Source organism: Danio rerio, chromosome 17 (assembly GCF_049306965.1).
Source record: "Danio rerio strain Tuebingen ecotype United States chromosome 17, GRCz12tu, whole genome shotgun sequence".
In the NCBI taxonomy this organism is placed as follows: domain Eukaryota; kingdom Metazoa; phylum Chordata; class Actinopteri; order Cypriniformes; family Danionidae; genus Danio; species Danio rerio.
Genome location: NC_133192.1, coordinates 15,946,216 through 15,968,540, shown reverse-complemented (window position 1 = coordinate 15,968,540; position 22,325 = coordinate 15,946,216). Strand labels below are relative to the sequence as shown.

General features: G+C 35.8%; 2 protein-coding genes across 3 annotated transcripts; one reads left to right on the top strand and one right to left on the bottom strand.

Moving 5' to 3' along the window:
* Positions 1–1,649: 1,649 nt before the first annotated feature.
* On the bottom strand, positions 1,650–8,416 carry gjb9a (gap junction protein beta 9a). 2 transcript variants are annotated; one of them, XM_005169817.6, is made up of 2 exons: positions 8,320–8,416; positions 1,650–4,198 (listed from the first exon to the last, which is right to left on the bottom strand). In XM_005169817.6, exon 2 carries the CDS (start codon positions 4,176–4,178, stop codon positions 3,423–3,425), a length of 756 nt encoding a protein of 251 aa, XP_005169874.1. In that variant the 5' UTR covers positions 4,179–4,198; positions 8,320–8,416; the 3' UTR covers positions 1,650–3,422.
* Positions 8,417–10,872: 2,456 nt separating this feature from the next.
* ptp4a2a (protein tyrosine phosphatase 4A2a) lies at positions 10,873–21,793 on the top strand. Its single transcript, NM_001005583.2, has 7 exons — positions 10,873–10,982; positions 14,438–14,514; positions 14,794–15,383; positions 15,469–15,561; positions 18,318–18,448; positions 20,936–21,010; positions 21,101–21,793. The coding sequence occupies exons 3-7, from the start codon at positions 15,288–15,290 to the stop codon at positions 21,210–21,212; spliced, it is 507 nt and encodes a 168-aa protein (NP_001005583.1). The 5' UTR covers positions 10,873–10,982; positions 14,438–14,514; positions 14,794–15,287; the 3' UTR covers positions 21,213–21,793.
* The last annotated feature ends 532 nt before the right edge of the window (positions 21,794–22,325 follow it).

Here is a 22,325-nt window from a genome sequence, read left to right as displayed (position 1 = left end):
TCTAATCTGATTCAATGATCTATGCTAAGCTAAGCTAAAATTGCTCCCGCCAGAGATATGCGAAGTGGATTCAAAAATGGTAAAACTCAACTGTTTAACTTTGTAACTTTAAATTAGCCTCTTTCCAAAAAATTATCTGTACCATGTACCAAACACCATGTCTTTTTAAACCAATATTATCTGTCTTTAAAAAATGTTTGCTTAATGTGCTGAAATCAAATGAATACTAGGATAATACAACTTATGTCTCATCACATTCAATTACAAACTTGCTTGATTAATCATGTAATATTGTAATACACAACTTAAAATTCCTAAATTAAATTTTGATGATGTTACAGCTTGTTGTGCATGTCTTGAAATACATAAAAAAATGTAATTTTCAGCTAACATTAGATATATATCTTACCTCACAGTCTTTTCCCATTAAAAATTAACCTGAATTGAAGCTTGTTTTTCAAACACTAAAGCACCGCCTTCTTTGATTTGTTTGGCAATCATTTTCAGAACCTGTTGTCATTCTAACACCAAGTGTCTACATCAGTTATTGGCCTGGTTGACAAAGTAATACTTTTATAAAAACAAAAATGGGGTTAATCAAGGGATAGTTCACCTAAAAATGACATTTCTGCCATCGTTTTCTCTTGTCCAAACCCTATTTGATTGTCTTCTGTCAAAGCTCAAAAATGCAGCTAACTTCCACAGTAATTTGTATTTCCATATGGAAGTTGATGGGTGCCAGCCACCAGCATTCTTCAAAATATCTTCTTTTTAAAGAATAAACTCATAAATGTTTAAAACCACATGGTGGAGAAAAAATGAGTTATTTTTCATTTTTGGGTGAACAATCCAACTAGAAAATAATCATTAAAAGAGTCTTTCCCATAGATAAGTAATGCACTTAGTTCTACAGTCCTCAAGTTAGATTTGTGTGAGAAAAACAAAATGCATAATTCAGATACAATGAATGACAAAGAGCAGCTATTAATATTTTGTTTATGTGTTTCATGGAAAAGACAATTATATATGCATCAACTGATTTAAAAAAAATCAAAACAAACCAAAACAACAACAACAACAACAGGATGCAATAACAATTAATAGATCATTTATGCATTAATCAATGAACACAAGCAAATAAATCTAATTAAAAAAACATTACAATGCATTGTGTTGCAGGAAATATGCAAATGTTAAGCTCATTTTTGCATAGAGCCAGGTGACACTGACTGCAAAATAAACAGAGTCATGCTGACCTCACCCAGCTTGTTTGCCTTGTAAATACCTTCTAAATGGCATTTCATTTCTAACAAAACAACTCTGAAAGCAATAAATATATTGTAAAAACTTGGGCTAGGCTATAAAAAAGTCTGTAAGAAAAACTACTCGACAGTAAAGATTTTATTAGAAAAATGTGTATTTACATACGTGAAATAACATGAGGTCTAAAAAAATCTGTAATAGCTCACTTAAACATCTTTACTCAAACTTTTAAATCATTCATTACTCTGGTTCTCCCATCAGTTTTAAAATTCACTTTTATTTAAGTAAAATATAAGGTGAAACACTCGCATTTTAGACACAAGAAAAACATTCACTATATAGAAATAGTTTTAAGAAGTACAAACAAAACAACACTCATCAGATATCTAGTGTTTTCTTTTATTTGTTACTCAGACAGCTCTATTTATGCGTATTTCCCTTTTTTAAATGGCAGTTTAATCGAAAGTGCATTTTTAATTATATCAAACATATATACATTTTTGTATAAATACATAAAATACATGAAAATCCTGGCTTGTAAGTCATTAAATGACATTATTATTATTATTATTATTATTATTAAAAAATTTACTATTGTTGAATGTACTAATGTTCAATTCCTCAGATAACTTAAAGTATTCATAAACCAGGTTCCCCCTCCTTCATTTTCACATTCAATTTACTTTTAAAATCTAAAGTGCTTTTAAATTCCAACAAAAATACATATGTACATTTTAAACAATGCATACAAACTAGTGCTGGACAAAGATTAATTATAATTAATCACACCCAAAATAAAAGTTTGTTTTGACATAATACGTTTGTTCATTATATATTTTAGTGTCATATGTATTATATTATGTTAAATGCAATACACACATACATAAAAACAAATCTATAAACAAACTCTTTTTAGCATAGATATGTAACCCACTGGTCCTACTGCAGGGGTGTCCACACTTGGTCCTGGAGGGCTGGGATCAAACCGGCAACTCTCCACATGGGAGTCGTGGTTCTAACAAGGGGGCTAAAGACCACAGCTTCTAGCGCCACTAGGAGTGAGGTTTACCTGCATAGGACTTTGCTAGCTGGCCTTTGTTACACTCACCCCCTAACCCTCTCTCCCATCCCTGATGAGCCCCCACATCAGTCCTACTGCACCCAATCCGGTCTGAGCTGGGATCGAGTCTGCGATAGGGTATATGCAAAGCTAGTGTGTTTCCCACAGGTTTCTCATACCGATAAATTTCCAGTGACCTGTTATTGTGTTTTTTTCCATTTTATTTGGTTTCTTGTACAGCATCGATGTTGTAATGTCATTGGAATACAATTAGTTAAACAGACTTTGACATTAATTTAGTTGCTCAAGCGTAAAACGAGACACAAAGCCGTTTACTCGCACACACCCGTCATAATCGGCAGGCTAGTGCAGAAGCACCATTAAATATATTGGGGTAAAATAAATGCTCATATTATAAAGACATGGGGGGGGGAAATGTAATTTAATGCAGTGCTTTTTGTACAATCTGAGACCCACTTTATATCAGATATCACTCCGCCAGTGGAGATTGCTGATTTTTAAAGAAAACAGACCTTAAACGCACCGATTTTGCATTGGCATTCAGTTCACCGGAAGCAATTAACCCAGGTTAATGGCAAATTAAAAGTCCTATTAGCATGCTTCAGCATATACCCCATTGTTTGTATAGGAGTTGGTTGCTCTAACAAGGAGGCTAAAGACCATGGCCTTTAGCATCTGTCGCTAGAACACCTTTAGGGGTCAGAGGAGTGAGGCTTACCCCCATAGCACTTCACTAGCTGGCCTTTGTTACCCTCACCTCCTTAACCCCACTCCCATCCCGAATGAGCCCCCACATGTAATTCACTGGTCCTACTGCACCCAACCCGGTCTGAGCTGGGATCGAACTGGCGATTCACACAGCACACTCTATATATTATGTCAAAACAAACTTTTATTTTAGATGGAATTAATCTTTGTCCAGCACTAACAAAACTAACAAAAACATTTGACATTTTTATCGAAAGACTAAAAAATCCTACATTGATACTATTGAATATTTACTCTGGTAAAATGGCCAGTAGGCCAGGCAGTTTGGCAGTGAATGGGTTTGTAAACATATGTGGACATGCTGCTGTCATTAAAGAGCTGTATTGTCTATTTTTTTCTCTTTTACTTTTTGTGAAATTAAGTTCTGTCTGCTTGAAAGAGTTGGATCATGTGTTTTGGATCTTTGTGCTGGTCCTTTTACCATCATAAAGTTATTGGATACTCGCTTTCCAATGAGATAAGCCATTTCACAGATGCACATGAAGATGCAGACCACACTGGAAATCACCATGAAGAGTATGAAGATCTTCTTCTCTGTGGGACGAGAGATGAAACAGTCCACTGTATTTGGACAAGGATCCAGCGAGCACTTGACAAGGCGAGGAAGATCAAAGCCGTTATACAAGTAATGAAGAATATAAAGAAAACCAGCGTCGACAATGATTTTAATGAGCAAGCTCAGCAGGTAAGTCCACCAAAGACCACCACGCTTTTTTCCAGGGTTGGCGTATAAATGCTCTCCCTCATGGACGTCTGTGTACTTCTTGTTTTTGTCTTCTCTGAGTTTGACGTGGGCTATGACCATGAGCGACGGACATGTGACGAAGATGAGCTGTAATGCCCACAGATGGGTGTGAGAGATGGGGAATGTGGTGTCGGTGCAGACGTTGGCACAGCCGGGTTGCCTGGTGTTGCACACTAAGTTTTCGTCACCCCAAACGCGTTGAGCTGCCACTACAAACACCAGGACGCGAAACACAAACACCACGGATAGCCACACTCGACCAAACACGGTCGAATATTGATTGACCCCGCTCAGAAGGGACTGCAATCCCGACCAGTTCATTCCTGATCACAAGCGACGTCCTGAAATGTATGACAAAATTATTACTTTTTTTTTTTTAAATCACAGAGACAGGACATTTTTTTTAATCATTTTTGGTTTTTTTATTAAAGCTTTTGAAGTCATTATTATTATTATTTTTAACTTTTAACAAATTAACAAAAACAAAACAAAGCATTCAAATTATTATAAAGCCATATAAATAATTATATAAATAACAAAGCAATTTATATAATTATATAAACAATTTGATTAAAATTACAAGTATATAAATAAATAAATGCACATACATATATAGACACAAACAATATAAAGGTATCTAAACAATGGTAAACTGATAGCAGATTATACAAGTTTTTTGGGCAAGATTTTTATCAGCTTTCTTCAGAAATCCTATAAAGGGATTCCAAATTTTGTTTATTATTTTTTTTTTTAACACCTGTTTATACGTTATTTTTCTAATGCCATACAATTTTTACAACCATTGTTTAAAAGGAGAGCTTTCTGTATTTTTCAACCCAGGCTCATTCTGATTATGTACCCCTACATACATTTCTGGAGAGCGCCAAATATGTCCCAGGAGCTACATTTTGTTTTCGCGAATCCACAAGTGCTGTGTACACTTTTTGAGATCTCAAATTTCTCTCGCGCCTGCTGTTCTCATGCAAATCCTTTTGACTGACTGACTGACTGTCGACTGACTGATCGGCTGACCCGCCCTCCTCCTTCCCTAAACCCAACCAATAGTGTTTTCAAAAGCACCGATTGACCCGCCCACTCATAAAAGCCCTCACCTGATTTTTACCACGTTTTCAGATTCTCACCCTGTTATTTACTTCTTTATTTTATTTTTTAGCTTCTGTTTTTGTCTTACCCGCTTTCTGGAACCGTTCCTCACCAGATTCGAACCCTGTTGTCGTGGTTGACTTCTCTCTGCATCTCAAATTCGCCAATGTACATGGCGAGCCTCCGGACAAACTGGTAACAGCAGGAAAGCTGTCCGTACGGAGGTAAGCTGTCAGCTGGTAAGCGCCACAAGGAACGGCATCATACCGCCCCGTTGCATTCATTTTAAAAACAAAATGCAACCATACGTACTTCTGGCTACATAATTCGCAATCTACAGAAATGTATATAGGGCTTCATTTTCAGAACGAGCCTATGTTGATTTTTTTTCCTCAATGACGAGCTATTGTAAGTGTTTCATGTAATAAACAGAAGATCAACAATTTCTTATCTGAGCTTGTGCAGGAAAGAAACAGGACATTTTAGTTTGGGTCATAGAATCTCTTGACAACCGGTGTCATAAAAGTATAGCTCTAAATTTAACCAAAAACATAATGGCTTTTCATTATGTCTTTGTGTGTGTTACTTGATTATCTTTTTAATTAGCCAGTGGAGATTTACTTCTTTGATTAATCTTTAAACTCCGCAGGCATTCAGGCATGCAGAACAGGTACTCCAGATTGTGGCTTCGGAGTGTTTTTAAATGGAAGTTTGCGACAGGTAACCTTTTTTGGAAAAAAAAATGTTTTTTTTTTTAGCAATGATCGGGATGACACATTTTCTGAGTAACAAGGCAGTGTTGACAAGGTTTTATAAACATGCATTTCACCTGCTCATTATAAATCTTTGCTGCTTTAATTTGCAGGCAGAAATGTGGATTTGTCACGCTGCCGGATCACACCTGGGTTTGTCACGACAAGATGTCTCATAGCTGCTTCTAGTTTTATATATATACACTGTTGAAGTCAGAATTATTAAACACCCTAAATTATTAACGCACTTGTTTATTTTTTCCCCAATTTCAGTTTAATGGAGAGATCTTTCAAATAAATTTCTAAACATAATAGTTTTAATAAACAATCTCTAATAACTGATTTATTTTATCTTTGCCATGATGACAGTAAATAATATTTAACTAGATATTTCTCAAGACACTTCTATACAGCTTAAAGTGACATTTAAAGGCTTAACTAGATTAATTAGGTTAACTAGACAGGTTAGGGTAATTAAGTTATTGAATAGCGATGGTTTGTTCTGTAGACTATCGGAAAAACATATAGCTTAAAGGGACTAATAATTTTGATCTTAAAATAGTGTTTAAAAAAATGTAAAACTGCTTTTATTCTAGCCGAAATAAAACAAATAAGACTTTCTCCAGAACAAAAAATATTATCAGACATACTGTGAAAATTGCCTGTTAAACATAATTTAGGAAATATTTTAAAAAGAAAGAAATCAAAGAGGGGCTAATAATTCTGATTTCATATATATAAAGTTGGAAATATTAGCCTCCTGTAATTTTTTCCCCAACTGCTGTTTAAAGGAAAAAATATATTTTTTAACACATTTCTAAACACAGTAGTTTTAATAATTATTTTTAAATAACTGATTTCTTTTATCTTCATCATGATGACAGTAAATAACATTTAACTAGATATTTTTCAAGATACTAGTATTCAGCTTAAACTGCAAATTAAAAGCTATCTAGGTTAATTAGGCAAGTTAGGGTAATTAGACTAGCCATTGTACAGCAGGGGTTAGGTCTGTAGACAACTGAAGAGGGCTAATAATATTGACCTTTAAAAAATTTAAAAACTGCTTTTATTCTAGCCAAAATAAAATAAGACTTTTCCCACTAGAAAACACATAATAGAAAATTCTGTGAAAAATTAATCTGTGATTATCATAAGCTATTTGGTGCCTAATCTTTAATAATGGTTCTTATAATTAATGTCCTGTTTTTCACTGGGGTTTTACACTTACACAATTTACATGAGTATGAGGAAACAATAATGTTTGTGGCTTATGCCGAATGGAAATTTCCTTGTACCAAACTCTTAATCTTCTTATATATACCCAGATTTTCTTCATGGGGCACCTTTAAAACAAAAGAAAATGTTCTAGAGCCGCAAATCAGCATTTTAGAATGAATTTTGAAGGATCGTGTGATACTGTAGACTGGAATGATGAAAATGCAGGAATAAATACATCTGAAATATGTTTACATGAAAAAACATACTTCAAATTGAATATATATATATATATATATATATATATATATATATATATATATATATATATATATATATATATATGCGCTAACTTTAACTATAACTTATCAGGATTTGTCACTAGCACTACTTTTGCCTTACAAAACTAAATTTACTTTATAAATGCACCAGTAAAATAAGCACACATAGTATTACAATAATTTAAAGATTAAAATGAAGTAAAGAAAAACAAAGAAGCAGTAGCCAGATGTATTAGATAAGCAGAATATTCTTCAGTGTGACATAATCCTTTAATTGGTCCTAGAATTTACAGAGTATGAGGAAACAATGATGTTTGTGGCTAATGCTGAATGGCAATTTCCTTGTACCAAACTCGTATTCCTCTTCTTATTATTATAGGGCACCTTAAAAACAAAAGAAAATGTTTCAAGAGCCCCACATCAGCATTTTAAACGGAATTCTAAAGGATAGAGTGATACTGAAGACTGGAATAATGAAAATGCAGAAATAAAATGCATTTGAAAATTTTCTATATATATTGAAGTCAGAATTATTTGCCCCCTGTTTATTTTTTCCCCAATTTCTTTTCAACACATTTCTAAACATAATAATTTTAATAACCAATCTCTAATAACTGATTTATTTTATCTTTGCCATGATGACAGTAAATAATATTTCACCAGATTTTTTTACAAGACCCTTCTATACAGCTTAAAGTGACATTTAAAGGCTTAACTAGGTTAATTAGGTTAACTAGGCAGATTAGGGTATTTTGGCAAGTTAATGCACAGCGATGGTTTGTTCTGTAGGCTAAAAATATATAGCTTAAAAGGGCTAATAAATTTGTCCTTAAAATGGTTTATAAAAAAAAATTTAAACCGCTTTTATTCTAGCCAAAATAAAACAAATAAGACTTTCTCCAGAAGAAAAAATATTATCAGTCATACTGTGAAAATTCCCTTGCTCTGTTAAACATAATTTTGAGAAATATTTAAAAAGAAAAATGTATTATGATCCTGTACAGTATACTTATAACTTAAGATTGCACGATCTTAAGACCTGTTTGCTTGCTAGCTTTTATTTATAGCTTACGTAGTAATTAATTAACACATAAAAGAGGTTCTTACCGTGTTTCGCGGAACTGACAGACATTGAAAACAAATCGCACAGAAAAAAACAGCCTAAATTCATAGAAGAGGGTGGTGAGCCCGCAGAAAGGCTGTCAGAAATCTTGTCAGACCTGATCCTGAGAAGTAGGCCTAACTGAAGTGCATTGGGCTATACCCGAATGTGTTGTGTTTTTGTCCACCTGTGATGATGGGAAGGGTGTGGGCTGTGTCGTGCTGCAGTGCTACATATACAGGTATTACCTTACACCGGCGGAGACTGTAATGTGAGCTGGCTTGTAGCTAATTGAGAGGCCTGTATTTCATTTCACACATGCAGAAAATATTATATAATTATTAATATTGTTATTAATTATAAAAGTATCGTAAGGAAAACACGTTTAATTGCATGGTTTATAATGGAAATAATGGCTGTTTTAATCCATGCTATTACTCTGATTTACCAGGAGATGGTGTCATAACCTCATTTTCGAACTAGATCATAGCCTATTTGACCACTTCCCAGCAGTATGAACAGATGGATTGAATATTCAGTTTAAGCTAAATGTTTACTTGAAGTGTGTGACCATTAGACAGATTATTTGGTTATTTAACATTAAAAGTTGGTTAAGCTACAAGATTATTCTCATTTAATTACCACCGCTTTGTAAATGCCACAATGCCCAAATACTCGATGTTGAAAAAGGCATATATGATATATAAAGATTTGATTTATATTGTGAAAGGTTTATATTATATATGGCTCTAAAATAGGCTATTCATTTTAAAAAATTGTTTCAGTTGAGTTGCAATGTAGATACACTCACCGGCCACTTTATTAGGTACACCTGACCACCTGCTCATTAATGAAAATGTATAATAAGCCGATCACATGACAGCAGCTCAATGCATTTAGGCATGTAGACATGGTCAATACAATCTACTGCAGTTCAAACCGAGCATCAGAATGGTTCGAGCTGATCAAAGGCAACAGTAACTCTTGTTAGGTTTGCAGAAGAGCATCTCTGAATGCACAGCATGTCCAATCTTGAGGTGGATGGGTTACAGCAGCAGAAGACCACACCGGGTGCCGCTTCTGTTAGATAAGAACAGGAAACTGAGGATACAATTTGCACAGGCTGACTAAAATTGAACAATAGAAAATTGGAAAAACGATGATGAGTCTCGATGTCTGCTGCGACATTCACATGGTAGGGTCAGAATTTGGCATCACCAACATGTAAGCATGGATCCATCCTGCCTTGTATGTATAGTTCAGACTGGTGGTGGTGTAATGATGTGAGGGTTATTTTCCTGGCACACTTTGGGCAAATTAGTACCAATTGAGCATCATGTTAACACCACAGCCTACCTGAGTACTGGTGAGGGATGCTGGGATGCTGACCATGTCCATCCCTTTATGACCACAGTGTACCCATCTTCTGATGACTACTCCCAGCAGGATAAACCGCCATGTCATAAAGCGTGAATCATCTCAGACTGGTTTTTTGAACATGAAAATGAGTTCACTGCACTCAAATGGCCTCCACAGTCACCAGACTCAACCCAATAGAGCACCTTAGGGATGTGGTTGATGATTTGCATCATGGATGTAACTTATTACATTTTCCCCCAAACATTTCATTTTAATATTTTATTTCTTTATTCTCATTTGTATGTATTATATATATTTATTTTAAATACATTTTTGAATCATTTATAGACTATATATGATTTGATTAAATTTTTATTATTACAGTATATTTATCAGGTAATTGTGTGTGTGTGTGTGCGTGTGTGTGTGTGTGTGTGTGTGTGTGTGTGTGTGTGTGTGTGTGTGTGTGTGTGTGTGTGTGTGTACGTGTGTACGTGTTTTTGTGACATATCAGAACACAAATCTGTATAATGACATGGGTATGACACAGGTTTTACAAAAAGGTGGTGAAATATGAGGACATTGGTGACGTCCTCATTTCTCAAAACGCTTATAAATCCTACAGGATGAGTTTAATCAGAGAGTAAAGCTGCACACACTCTCCTGTGATGGTTGGGTTTAGGGGTGGGGTGGGGTGAGGGCAATACAATATACGGTTTGGACAGTATAAAATGAATGGAAACCTATGTACTGTCCCCACTTTTCACAAAAACAAACATGTGTGCGTGCGTGAGTGCGTGCGCGCGTGTGTGTATGTTTGTGTGTTTGTGTGTGTGTATAATATGTATTATCTTTTTATACTATCATTGGTCATTTATCTTAATATATTTTATTGTTTTTATATCAAATAAACTATATGATTTTTTTTCTAAAATGTATCTTGTCGCCTCCATTTGCAGAAAACAAATCATATTTGGTGTTTTACATTTTACAGTATGCTGCAATAATCACACACGACAGATAACAATATCTATGACAAATTATCTTCGTAAATGTAAATCGCGTGAGAAGATTCAAGATGATTGGTCAAGACGCATCACCGGGGGGAAAAGTGACATCTATCCTCCATAACCATTCAACACTGTTTATGGCCCACGTGACTGCACTCACCAAATCATCGTCCACCTTTACTGACCGGAATTGTCGCCTGGTTACTGGAGCTCTATGGTAGAGGAGAGCTAGCCGGCTAGCAGCGTCTCTCAACCCTTTCTCCCTTTGTCACGGTATTCACATCTACCGTCAGCTCTTTGTAAGTATCTGTTTTATATAATATGTACGTTTTTTCCCTGTCATTTATAAACACCTAGATAAAAGATGAAACTTGAACTTCAGCGTGTATTTAAATATATACGCATTTAGCGGCTAAAACACGCTAGCCGGACAGGAGCGAACTAATCTCGTAAAACATTTGGCACTTTTGAAATAATAATGTACCTTTGGGTTGTATTGACAGCTTATAATGTGACATATAAACATGTAATACCGAGTTAAACTGTCAAATAATAACAATCTCGTTGAAATTGACTTTAATTAGGAAAAGCTGGATTTCATGTTAACGCAACAAGGCACTGGACATAATGCTGCTCCTGTAGAAATTAAGCAAATACGTATTTTAGAATTTTGATATTTGATTTATATGTCTTTTTTTAAATCAGTCCTTTACACATTTAAATTAATGTGTTGTCAGCAAATGTGGTAGCCCATTGTGTGCTCTGCATTAAATGTCTTTGTCTTTCTCCCCAAATTATATATACATTTTTGTTGACTCCACCTCATGTCGTTCTAATCCAAAACATAATTTAATATATTCTGTGGAAAACAACACAAAGGCAGGCAAAATTACATCTTCGGTCACCATTCACCAAAAACATGCAATGATGGTAAATGTTGACTGAGGCTGTCATTCTGCTAAACCTTTGTTTTCCACAGCAGAAAGAAAATTATAGGCGATTGAATAAACATCAAGGTGTGTAACTGATATATTTTTCGTTGTGTGAGTGTTTGCATGTGTGAGCTATCCCTTTAAGAATGAGATAATGGTCAAAAAATAGAATGGATTATGCACGTGTCAAAGGAGATGCATCTCTGCATTTTTATGTTTAAACTTTTATGAGTGATCTGGTGATTTCCCAAAATTTGAATGCATTCTCAAATGTTTTATTTGGCTTGTATATATCCTAAGATGGTTTCAGCTGTTTTCAGTCCAGGAGGAAAGTCTTTAATTCATTTAGTCATAAAATAAATATAGCATGCACAAAATAAACCATCAGTATTTTTGTTTTGGGTACAAATACATTCCTAAATAGGGGTGCTTTAAATTACATGGATTGATGTAGTTTCTCATTGTATGATAATCTTGGATAAAAATACCATGGTTTCATGTTATCACTGTATTATGATTACTGCTCTAAAGTAAGTTCTTTTTAAATGTCTAAGTAAAACAAACAAACAAAAAAAAAACTTAACTTCTTCTCTTCATTGAACATAATTTATTTTATTTTAAGAAACCTTTTTAGTATTTTGGAACTGTTAGTATGTCAGGCTAAATAATTAAAATAGATCATTGAGTTTTGTTAGTTTCAAAAACACAGATTTCTTTACAGTACATAAAAAAAAACATTTAAAAAAATCATATACCTTAGGAATCGTATAACAACAAACAGTATTAAAACCTTGACTTTTTCAAACCGTGGTAAACCTTGAAAGTGATTATCGTCCCATGCCATATTTACATGTTCAGACTTTCTCCTTAATAATATAATAAAAAAAAAGTATTCTTTGCAAATTCTAAATGGTAATATCTAGGGCTGCACAATCGTTTCAGCATTGGTATTGCAATGTGCAAGTCTGCAATAGTCACATCGAAGGGATCTGCAACTTAGCTGGGATTATAGTTGACCAGACAATTACAGTTAACAACATAGTGGAATCATTTCAAATTTGAACCATCGGGTGAAAGTTTATTATTTGCAAGTTTTTAAGCCCTGACTGAAAGAGTTTTGAGCAAACTTAAACATTTGGGCACAATAGGTTTAACAATCATAGCTTAAAGGTTACATTTGCATTTCATTAAATGAATATAGTGTTATTATTGTTATTATTATTAATATTGTTGCAATTATTATATTATTATCTGAATACTGTTTGACCCCCCAGAAAATCATAGTTTATTTGCATTTTTTGTTCATTGTATATATCTATGCTTGTCATTTTTTAAATGATATTTTACAAAGATATGCTCCCCTACAGCATCATCCCAGTCTATCTAAAATGATGAATTCCTTACATTCTATTGAAGTCATCTGGTAAAATTGTATTATATTGCAATATATATAGCAGTAAAAAAAAAAAAAAAAAAAAAAAAAAAAAAAATATATATATATATATAGCAGTTAAGTCATCTGGTGAAATTGTATTTATATCGCAATATATATAACTGTAAATGAAAATATTGCAATATCAGTTGCAATGTCAGTTTATTCTTATGCTTATGCTTCAATATCGTGCAGCCCTAGTGAAATCATATTATCAGCCAATGACTATTAAAGAACAACATTGTTCACAGTGAAATCAATAGTGCTAATGTTGTTTTTAACTCATACTTGCATGTAATTTAAGCTCGAATATTCAAAGTACCATGGTAAACAATAGCGTGTGACAAGTTGTCACTAAACGAATGTGCAAATCTAAAACCAACTTTACCTTAACTTTACTTGGGATGTGAAATTAAATCTCGTTTTATGACATTTAACATAACTCGATTTGTTTAAACAAGAACAAATATTTGTTTCCAAGTAATTAAAATAACTTTTCTTGTAATTATATTAAGTATTTTTTGAGGTCTCTGGAGTATATTTGTTCTTGTTTAAATTAGGGAGGCACAATATATTGTTTCAGTATCGATATCCCAATGTGAACATTCGCAATTACATCGTGAGTATACGCAAATTTGAGTCTGGATTATAATCACTGTATACTTGGATACATTTTGACTCTTCAGAATACAATACAGTTTTTTTAATTGCCATATTTTTATTTATTGAATTTATCTGTGCTTATAGATTGTTTTTTTTTTATATAATTTATGCACTCTAATGAATCTCTTCAATCTAAAATGATAAATTCTTTACAAACGTTTATTCAACTCATCTAGTAAAATTGTATATATACTGCAATAAATATTGCATAGTACAAAAATGTATGTAATTTTTCCAGTATTGTGCAGCCCTACTTTTATTCATAAGCCTGCTTCATTTGAATCTATTTTAAGAAAATGTCTTATGCCTTTGTCATTTTGCTTCCCCTGTAAACCTAAAAAAAACTTAGTGCCATGATCAGGTACAGGGAGGGAAGAGTCATTCAAAACTTAAGCTACTTATTTTTTTGTAAAATAAAAATATATCAAGATAGGTAAAAATTATATTATTTAAAATAAATGTTAAATCAATATACTGTAAAATGTTGAAATATTGCGAAGACTAATGCATGTTCTATATCACTTTACATTCGCTAGTCTATTGCCATATTGTGTTTCCTTCAGATTATTCATCAAATTGTACTTGGTCTTTGCCTGGCCTTAAAAAAAATCTTAAATTGAACTTTATTAGACCTGTTAGCAAAAGCTTGTATAATACCAGTCTGGACAAATACACAATTCAGGAATGAAGAAAAGTTTAGTCCTTATACTTATTTTCTTTTTTTTAGGTGCAAAGGAGAGACAGTCACGAATGGTGAAGATAGAATGCAGAGTTCTCAACTTGTTTTCTGTTCACTTATTGAAGGTAAGTGCAAACGATACTGCTTGTTAGATATTTTTCACTTACGCAATATACACAAACACGCCTGTATGTTTTTATAATGAGAGTTCATAATCCATCCAGTGCCCAAAGTCAATATCAACTGCAGTAGAATGAGGTCTCTCTTTGGCTGTAGGCTATATCCGGTAATCGTTCGGTGTTAATGGTGACACGTTTTGATTCACTGCACTTGCTGGTTGTTGTGAGCCTTTAGGATCCACTGCCCTGGTTATTTATTGGTCACCATCCTCTTTCCTCTTCCAGGCTGCACATTTATGGCGTTTGTCAGTGTGAGTGGAGACTTCTGCCAGGCACAGCACCTGGTCATTGTAGACAAGTGAACAGAGGGCCTGCCATATGAAGATTATACTACCTGACTGCCCGTCTTACATTCTGCACTTTTGGGGAGCATCTTTTTTTGTCCAAAGTTGAAGTGTATGAATTAATTTGAGCCAATCAAGGTACTAGAGAGTGAATTGTTTTGTTTTTTTTCGCTCACTCTAGTGCCAACTGATCATCTCTTCTTTCCTGAATGGGGTAATTATAAATTGTGAACCAGAAGGATCGTCCCCTTCTTTAGTTTTATTTTAAAGCTGTTGGAGCGAGAACGTGGTTTACCTTTTTAGAACATTCAGTGATTTGCCTTAAAGTCAAATTGTTTAAACGCTTTGGAGTTGTTGACTCTTCCCTGTAAAACAATCGGAAGTTGTTGCTTTTTTCCTTCAATAAGTACAATTATAAATCATTTGAGTGTCAAAATGAATCGCCCCGCTCCTGTTGAGATCACTTATGAATGCATGAGGTTTCTCATCACCCACAATCCCACCAACTCACAGCTGGCCAAGTTTACAGAGGTAGGTTTCTAAGTGGTTAATATGAATAGCAATATTTACATGATCGTCAAAGTTGAACATGACTTCATTTGTCGATCTCTTTCAGGAGCTAAAGAGTTTTGGGGTGCAGACTCTGGTTCGGGTTTGTGAGTCAACTTATGACAAAGCACCGGTGGAAAAAGAAGGCATTGAAGTTTTGGTGAGATGTACTATTTTTATTACATTAAAAAAATTTTGTGATATAAAAGTTTTTGTTAATTGCTCGCATAAGGAAGAAATCATGTCATGGCCTCATTTATCAAGAGTGTTTAAAATGTTCAATATTTAGTTCTACGAATTACATTTCGAATGGGCCCAAGTACAAGTAAATCCATATTTATCAAACACGCACACACAGTTTTTATGCACGTGAGTAAGCAATCATTGATCAGTCACACGTGCAAGGTTACCATGCTCGTTCAGGTTTATGGTTATTAGCTTTGGGAACCTCTTTAATAATAAAACATGTATGGTGACCACACTTCTCTTTTAAAATCATGTGAATGTATTTTTTTGTCACCATAAAACTGTCAAAGAAAAGGAATTTCACAAAACACTGAATAGGCTATATGCACAGGGTTTTTTCATTTCAGCCAGCCAGTCTTAGCGCTTTCGGTGAACTGCCTTTCTGTTATAAAATAAAATAAAAAATCAGTGATCTTCACTGCCTGATAGATTTACGATATGAAGTGGGTCTCAGTCATGACAAGAAGCTTTTCTGCACTTGACTGCTGATACTGAGCGCTAGTTGGTTACACAGTCTTTCATCTTTTTTGGTGCTTGAACAACTAAATGAATGCTTAAGTCTATTTTACTGAATGCATTGTAATTACATTACAACATCGATGCTGTAAAAGGAACCTTATGAACAGGCACGTGCACACATAGGGCTCAACCTGTGCAGTGCACATTGCCTTTTTAGTCATGGATAGAAAGTGCCCTTCCAAAATTATCAAAAGTGCCCCTGTGACGCGACACACCCTCCGTCCCGCCCTTTAGTAGGCGCGCGACAACACCGCTCTTGAGTACGCGTGCTCAACCCCCCCCTCCCCCGCTTTACAGTACACGCGCGACAACACAGCTGATCAGAACGCGCGCGACGACACCGCTCTTCAGTACGCGCGCGACAACAACAACAACAGCAACAACAACTGCCCCCCCCCCCCCCCCCCCCCCCCCCCCCCACTCTTCAGAAAAATTATCCTGCACAGGCCCTTTGGATGGTCTCTGCACGGGCCTGCTTATGAAACTGAAAATAGTCACATTACGCTTTCAATGGAAGTTCATCATTGGCTGCAAAACACAAGCTGTGCATAGAGCCCATTAAAGATATTGGCAGATTAAGTTGAATCCAACCAACAAGTATTATTTAGTTCACTAAGAAGATCCCCAATGCAGTTATTTCAACTGGGTCTGAAGAGAGAACTGTCCCAGAAAAAAAAAAATCATAAACATTTATGACAAATTATTAATTAAGTGTTTTATAATTAAGGGAAACTGGACATGCATGGATTGCTTAATGCATACTGTGATACTCAGTGTTGGGGGTAACGCATTACAAGTAAAAAGAGTTACATAATAATGTTACTTTAAGTAACGAGTAAAGTAACGCATTACTTTAAAAAAAACAAGTAATAGTATTTGACTTACTTTTTAGTTTAATTAATTAGCTTTCAGAAAAAAATTGAATTAAAGTGAAATTAGTCACAATAGCTGTGCTTTATCCAAAAATCCAAATGAACTTTATGCACAAAACTGGAATAACAAATAAAATATATGCAAATAAAGCAGCGTTTCCATCCAACGAGTCAAAGAGAACAAAATCATCACTTCCTCAGTAACTGGCACCAAATATCAACGGTAAAAACGTAATTTGCTGTGGTAGGAGAAGCTGAATCAACATCAAATCTTTAAAATCACATGATCTCTTACAACAAAATTACATGACTTTTTTTTAATTAATTTTTTTTAATGTAGCTAATAAATCACGAAGTCAATGAGAGAATGTGTTCATTGTTTTGCTTTAAACTTTCAATAATCTGTATATACGGCTTCTATAGCTCTGGGGTCAGGAAGTTCTCAGATAACATTATCCTAAAAAAATTTTTTTTTTTTTTTTAAAGGTTAATATAGGTGTAGGTTTTGCAGTGTGTCGCTGTGAGCAGAACTCCTTTATTAAAAAAGGTTTATGAAACAAGTCCTGAAAGAGTTCAAGCCTCAGCCTGATAATAAAAAGTAACTCAAAAGTAATGTAATACAACTAGTTACTTCTTTTGGGTAGTATCTCAATATTGTAATCCACTACTTTTAAAAGTAACTTTTCCCCACACTGGTGATGCTTTTTATGTGTAGTTTGCAATTATACCACTAGCTTCTCTTTGTAAGTATGCTCAGGAGTGTATTTACACTTGTACACATTTGTATGTTTAAGTACAAGTTGGTTCACCCCATACTTTAACTGCTCTTATGAACACATCTGTGCACACACACTCTTAACAAGTACACAGAAATCATTTTTCTTTTTAAAAGGGTGTCTAATAAATGTCTTAACATAGTCGTCTTCGATAAAACAAAGCTACATTTGGGCTGTCAGTGAAAATCGAATAGACGTCTAAGAATAGGCCAAAACTAGACTAGTCATCAAATAAACAGAAATGAATGACGCCACATATAAAGTCTGTCTATTTGACGTCTAGTCTAGTTTTGGACTATTCTTAGACGTCTATTCGATTTTTACTGAGAGCTCAAATGTAGCCTTGTTTTAGCCAAGCTGTCTATGTTTAAAGGTCTATAAGATGTCTATTAAACAATTGTTTGCTGGGTAAGTCCAGATTCTTACATTAACCAATAATTAGGAACCTTTACAGTAGAATAATTGGTACTTTGAATTTAAATGTACACTGTGTTTTCTTTTAGGACTGGCCTTTTGATGATGGTTGTTCACCACCTGAGCAAATTGTTGATGACTGGTTGAATCTTCTCAAATGTAAATTTAAAGATGAACCAGGCTGTTGCATTGCAGTACATTGCGTCGCTGGATTAGGGCGGTAAGTGCTATCAGATCAAATGCCGTACAATTAAGTTTACTGATATGAAATGTTAGTTTGTGGACGTCTCTGTGCTGTTACCCAGTGTCATTTTAAAGTTATCTTAGAACTGATGTGCATGGACATGTTAATCTTTTGGAACGGTTTGTGTTGTAATGGTGTGAAACTCGGCTTTTATCTACAGTGCATCTGAAAAGTATTCATAGAGCTTCACTTTTTCCACATTTTTTAATGTTACAGCTTTATTCCAAAATGGATGCAATTAATTAATTTCCTCAAAATTCTACACACAATACCCCATAATGATAATGTGAACAAAATAGTTTTTGAAATTGTTACAAATTTATCCAAAATAAAAAACCTGAAAAATCATATGTACATAAGTATTCACAGCTTTTGCTGTGAAGCTCTAAATTGAGCTCAGGTACATTCTGTTTTCACTGATCATTCTTGAGATGTTCCAGCAGCTTCATTGGAGTTCACCTGTGGTCAAATCAGTTGATTTGGTCATGATTTGAAAAGACATACACCTGTCTAAATAAGGTCCCAGGGTTGACCTTAAACCAAGCATAAAGACAAAGGAATTGTCTGTAGACCTCCGAGATAGGACTGTCTCGAGGCACAAGACTAGGGAAGGTTAAAAAAAAGTTTCTGCTTCTCTGAAAGTTCCAATGAGTACCGTGGACCGTAAGTGGAAGATGTTTGGAACGACCAGGACTCTTCCTAGAGCTGGCCGGCCATCTAAACTGAGTGATCAGGGGAGAAGGGCTTTAGTCAGGGAGGTGATCAATAACCCCATGGTCACTCTGTCTGAGCTCAAGCATTCTTCTGTGGAAAGAAGAGAACCGTACAGAAAGTCAACCATCTGTGCAGCAATCCACAAATCAGGCCTGTATTCTAGAGTGGCCAGATGGAAGCCACTCCCCGTCTTGAATTTGCCTAAAGGCATCTGAAGGACTCTCGACTATAAGAATCAAAATTCTCTGCTCTGATGAGACTAAAAAAAAAACTCTTTAGAGTGAATGACAGGCATTACGTTTGGAGAAAACCAGGCACCGCTCATCACTCGGCTAATACCATCCCTACAGTAAAGCATGGTGGTGGCAGCATCATGCTGTGGGGATGTTTTTCAGCAGCAGGAACTGGAAGACTAGTCAGGATAGAGGGAAAGATGAATGCAGCAACGTACAGAGACATCCTGAATGAAAACCTGCTTCAGCGTGCTCTTGACTAGAGATCTGCGCGGGACTAAATTTTGAATCCCGCTCCCGCCAGGTTTTAGCCCGAACCCGACCGCTCCCGCTTAAATTAAGCACTTGTTGTCCCGCTGCCCGACCCGCCCCGTTTTCTACCCGCCACGCCCGATCCCGCTAAAGAGGGGAGGGAGAACAAAACCGAAAATCACCCAGTTATACGGTCCAGACAGCCTATAACAAGCTGTCTGTATAAACACACACACGCACAGCACCAAGCACACACACACAGACAAAGCTCTCTCTCGCTCTCTCTCTCTCATTCGCGCGCGCACTAACACACACACACACACACACACACACACACACACACACACATATAAGCACCAAGCACACACAGAGGCAAAGCTCTCTCATTCACGCACGCGCACACACATCTCTCATTTTCGCGTGCGCATACACACACACAAACAAGCTAAACACAGCATCGCGCTATTTCATTTACACACATACATACGCGTGCTCACTCGGGAGTCGGGAGCGATATTGCTAGACAGCCCGCTCCCATCCCAAATTAAACCCGTTACCGACCGCTCCCGTGATTTATTCGGAAATTTATACCCGCGCCGCAGAAATCTGGTCGGCGCCTGCGGGACAGCCGCGGGAATGCAGACCTCTACTTTTGACCTCAGACTGGGGCGATGGATCATCTTCCAGCTGGACAATGACCCAAAGCACACAGCCAAAATATAAATGGAGTGGCTTCGCAACAACTCTTTGAATGTCCTTGCGTGGCCCAGACCTAAACCCTATTGAACATCTTTGGAGAGATCTGAAAACGGCTGTACACCATCGCTTCCCATCCAACCTGATAGAGCTTGAGAGGTACTGCAAAGAGGAATGGGCAAAAATTCCCAAAGGTGTGCCAAAGGCTGTAATTGCTGCCAAAGGTGCATCAACAGAGTATTGAGCAACACTTGAATGTGAATACTATTGTACATGTGATTTTTTTTTCAGGTTTTTTATGTTAATAAATTTGCAACAATTAAAAATATATATTTTTTCACATTGTCATTATGGGGTAGTGTGTGTAGAATTATGAGGAAATAAATTAATTTAATCCATTTTGGAATAAAGCTGTAACATAAAAAATTGTGGGAAAAGTGAAGCGCTATGAATACTTTCCCGTTGAACTGTAGATCAGGAAATAGGAAATGTCCTATATAAAAAGTGACCTGACTCAACTGAGTTTGGTTTTCAATTAAACTTTTATTTTTATTTTTTTGGCGATCAGAGCTCCTGTCTTGGTGGCCATAGCCTTAATCGAATGCGGGATGATGTATGAAGATGCAGTCCAGTTTATTCGTCAGTAAGTCACGAAAATGACCTGTCTATTCTTTAACTGTAGAATATGATTTTGTTGGTCATTGTGTGATTTGGCCGATCATTTCTCTTTCAGGAAAAGACGCGGGGCTTTTAACGCCAAACAACTTATGTATCTTGAGAAATACAAACCCAAGATGCGGCTGCGCTTCAAGGATGCCAATGGTCAAAATTGCTGCATTCAATAAAGAAACATTTGTTCAAAGGATCTATTGACATAATTATTATTGTTAGTGTTGTTCTGATCGGGTTTTGTTTAATTATTATATTGGACCAGGAGTTTGCTGTACAGTGCCAAGCACACAAACAGGTTACACAGTATTAGTGTTTTCCTTTTTTTTGATGGCCAGGCAATCCAGCCAATCATGCAAACTCACAGGCTAAGCGGCGTATCACTAGTGATGTTTTTCATTGTGACAAACACATGGGTATAATGACCGACTGCAGTTGTTAGTGTTTTATTCCCTCTCTGAACCTAGGTGTCCTCCCCAGTTGTCTGGATTGTGTAACAACATCCTGCAGTAAGTGAAAAAATCACTTTGTTGGTGCTTCTCTTGAAGTCTGTCAGCTTCTCCAAAGTTATATGGGCACAACTACTGTATCTAATGTTCTAGATATGAAACATTCCAAGGCATATTCACAAAACTGTTGGACACTAGAGTTATGACATGGGACAGACGAATGAAATCCTAGAAAATCCAATCAACAAAACCTCTTCCGCTCACTGATTGTGAAATGAGTCAAATTCAAATAAAAAATTAAATAAAAATGTTGCTGTCGTTCTTTTTTTTTTCCTTTAACACCAAATTTACTTTAATACAAGTTGAAGTGTACAGTCTTGTTTGTTCTACCATTGTCAAATTGTAAAACAATATATTTTTTTTAATGTTTCATATCATTGTTGTCCATTTTTCCGGGGCTGGGTCGTGGGGGCAGCAGTCTTAGAAGAGAACTCCAGACTTCTCTCTCCCCAGACACTTCCACCAGCTCTTCTGTGGGGATCTCGAGGCGCTCCTAGAACAGCTGAGAGACATAGTCCCTCCAGCAGCGTGTCCTGTGTCTTCCAGGCCTATGGGAACACCTCCTTAGGTTGGTGGTGTTATGCAGATTCTAGCTCCAACTTGCCTCAACACACCTGCAAGGATGTTTCTAGAAAGCCTAGTAAAAGCTTGATTTAGCTAGCCTAGGTGTGTCTGATTTGGGTTGGAGCTAAAATCTGCAGGACACAAGACCTCCAGGACCGAGATTGAAAAACCCTTGTCCAGGAGGCATCCGAAAACAGATGCCCAAACCACCTTAGC

Coding starts and splice junctions, on each gene's coding strand:
- gjb9a (XM_005169817.6), bottom strand. CDS start 4,178: ATGAACTGGTCGGGATTGCAGTCCCTTCTGAGCGGGGTCAATCAATAT.
- ptp4a2a (NM_001005583.2), top strand. CDS start 15,288: ATGAATCGCCCCGCTCCTGTTGAGATCACTTATGAATGCATGAGGTTT. Junction 15,384..15,468: donor AGCTGGCCAAGTTTACAGAG/GTAGGTTTCTAA, acceptor GATCTCTTTCAG/GAGCTAAAGAGTTTTGGGGT. Junction 21,011..21,100: donor GCAGTCCAGTTTATTCGTCA/GTAAGTCACGAA, acceptor TTTCTCTTTCAG/GAAAAGACGCGGGGCTTTTA.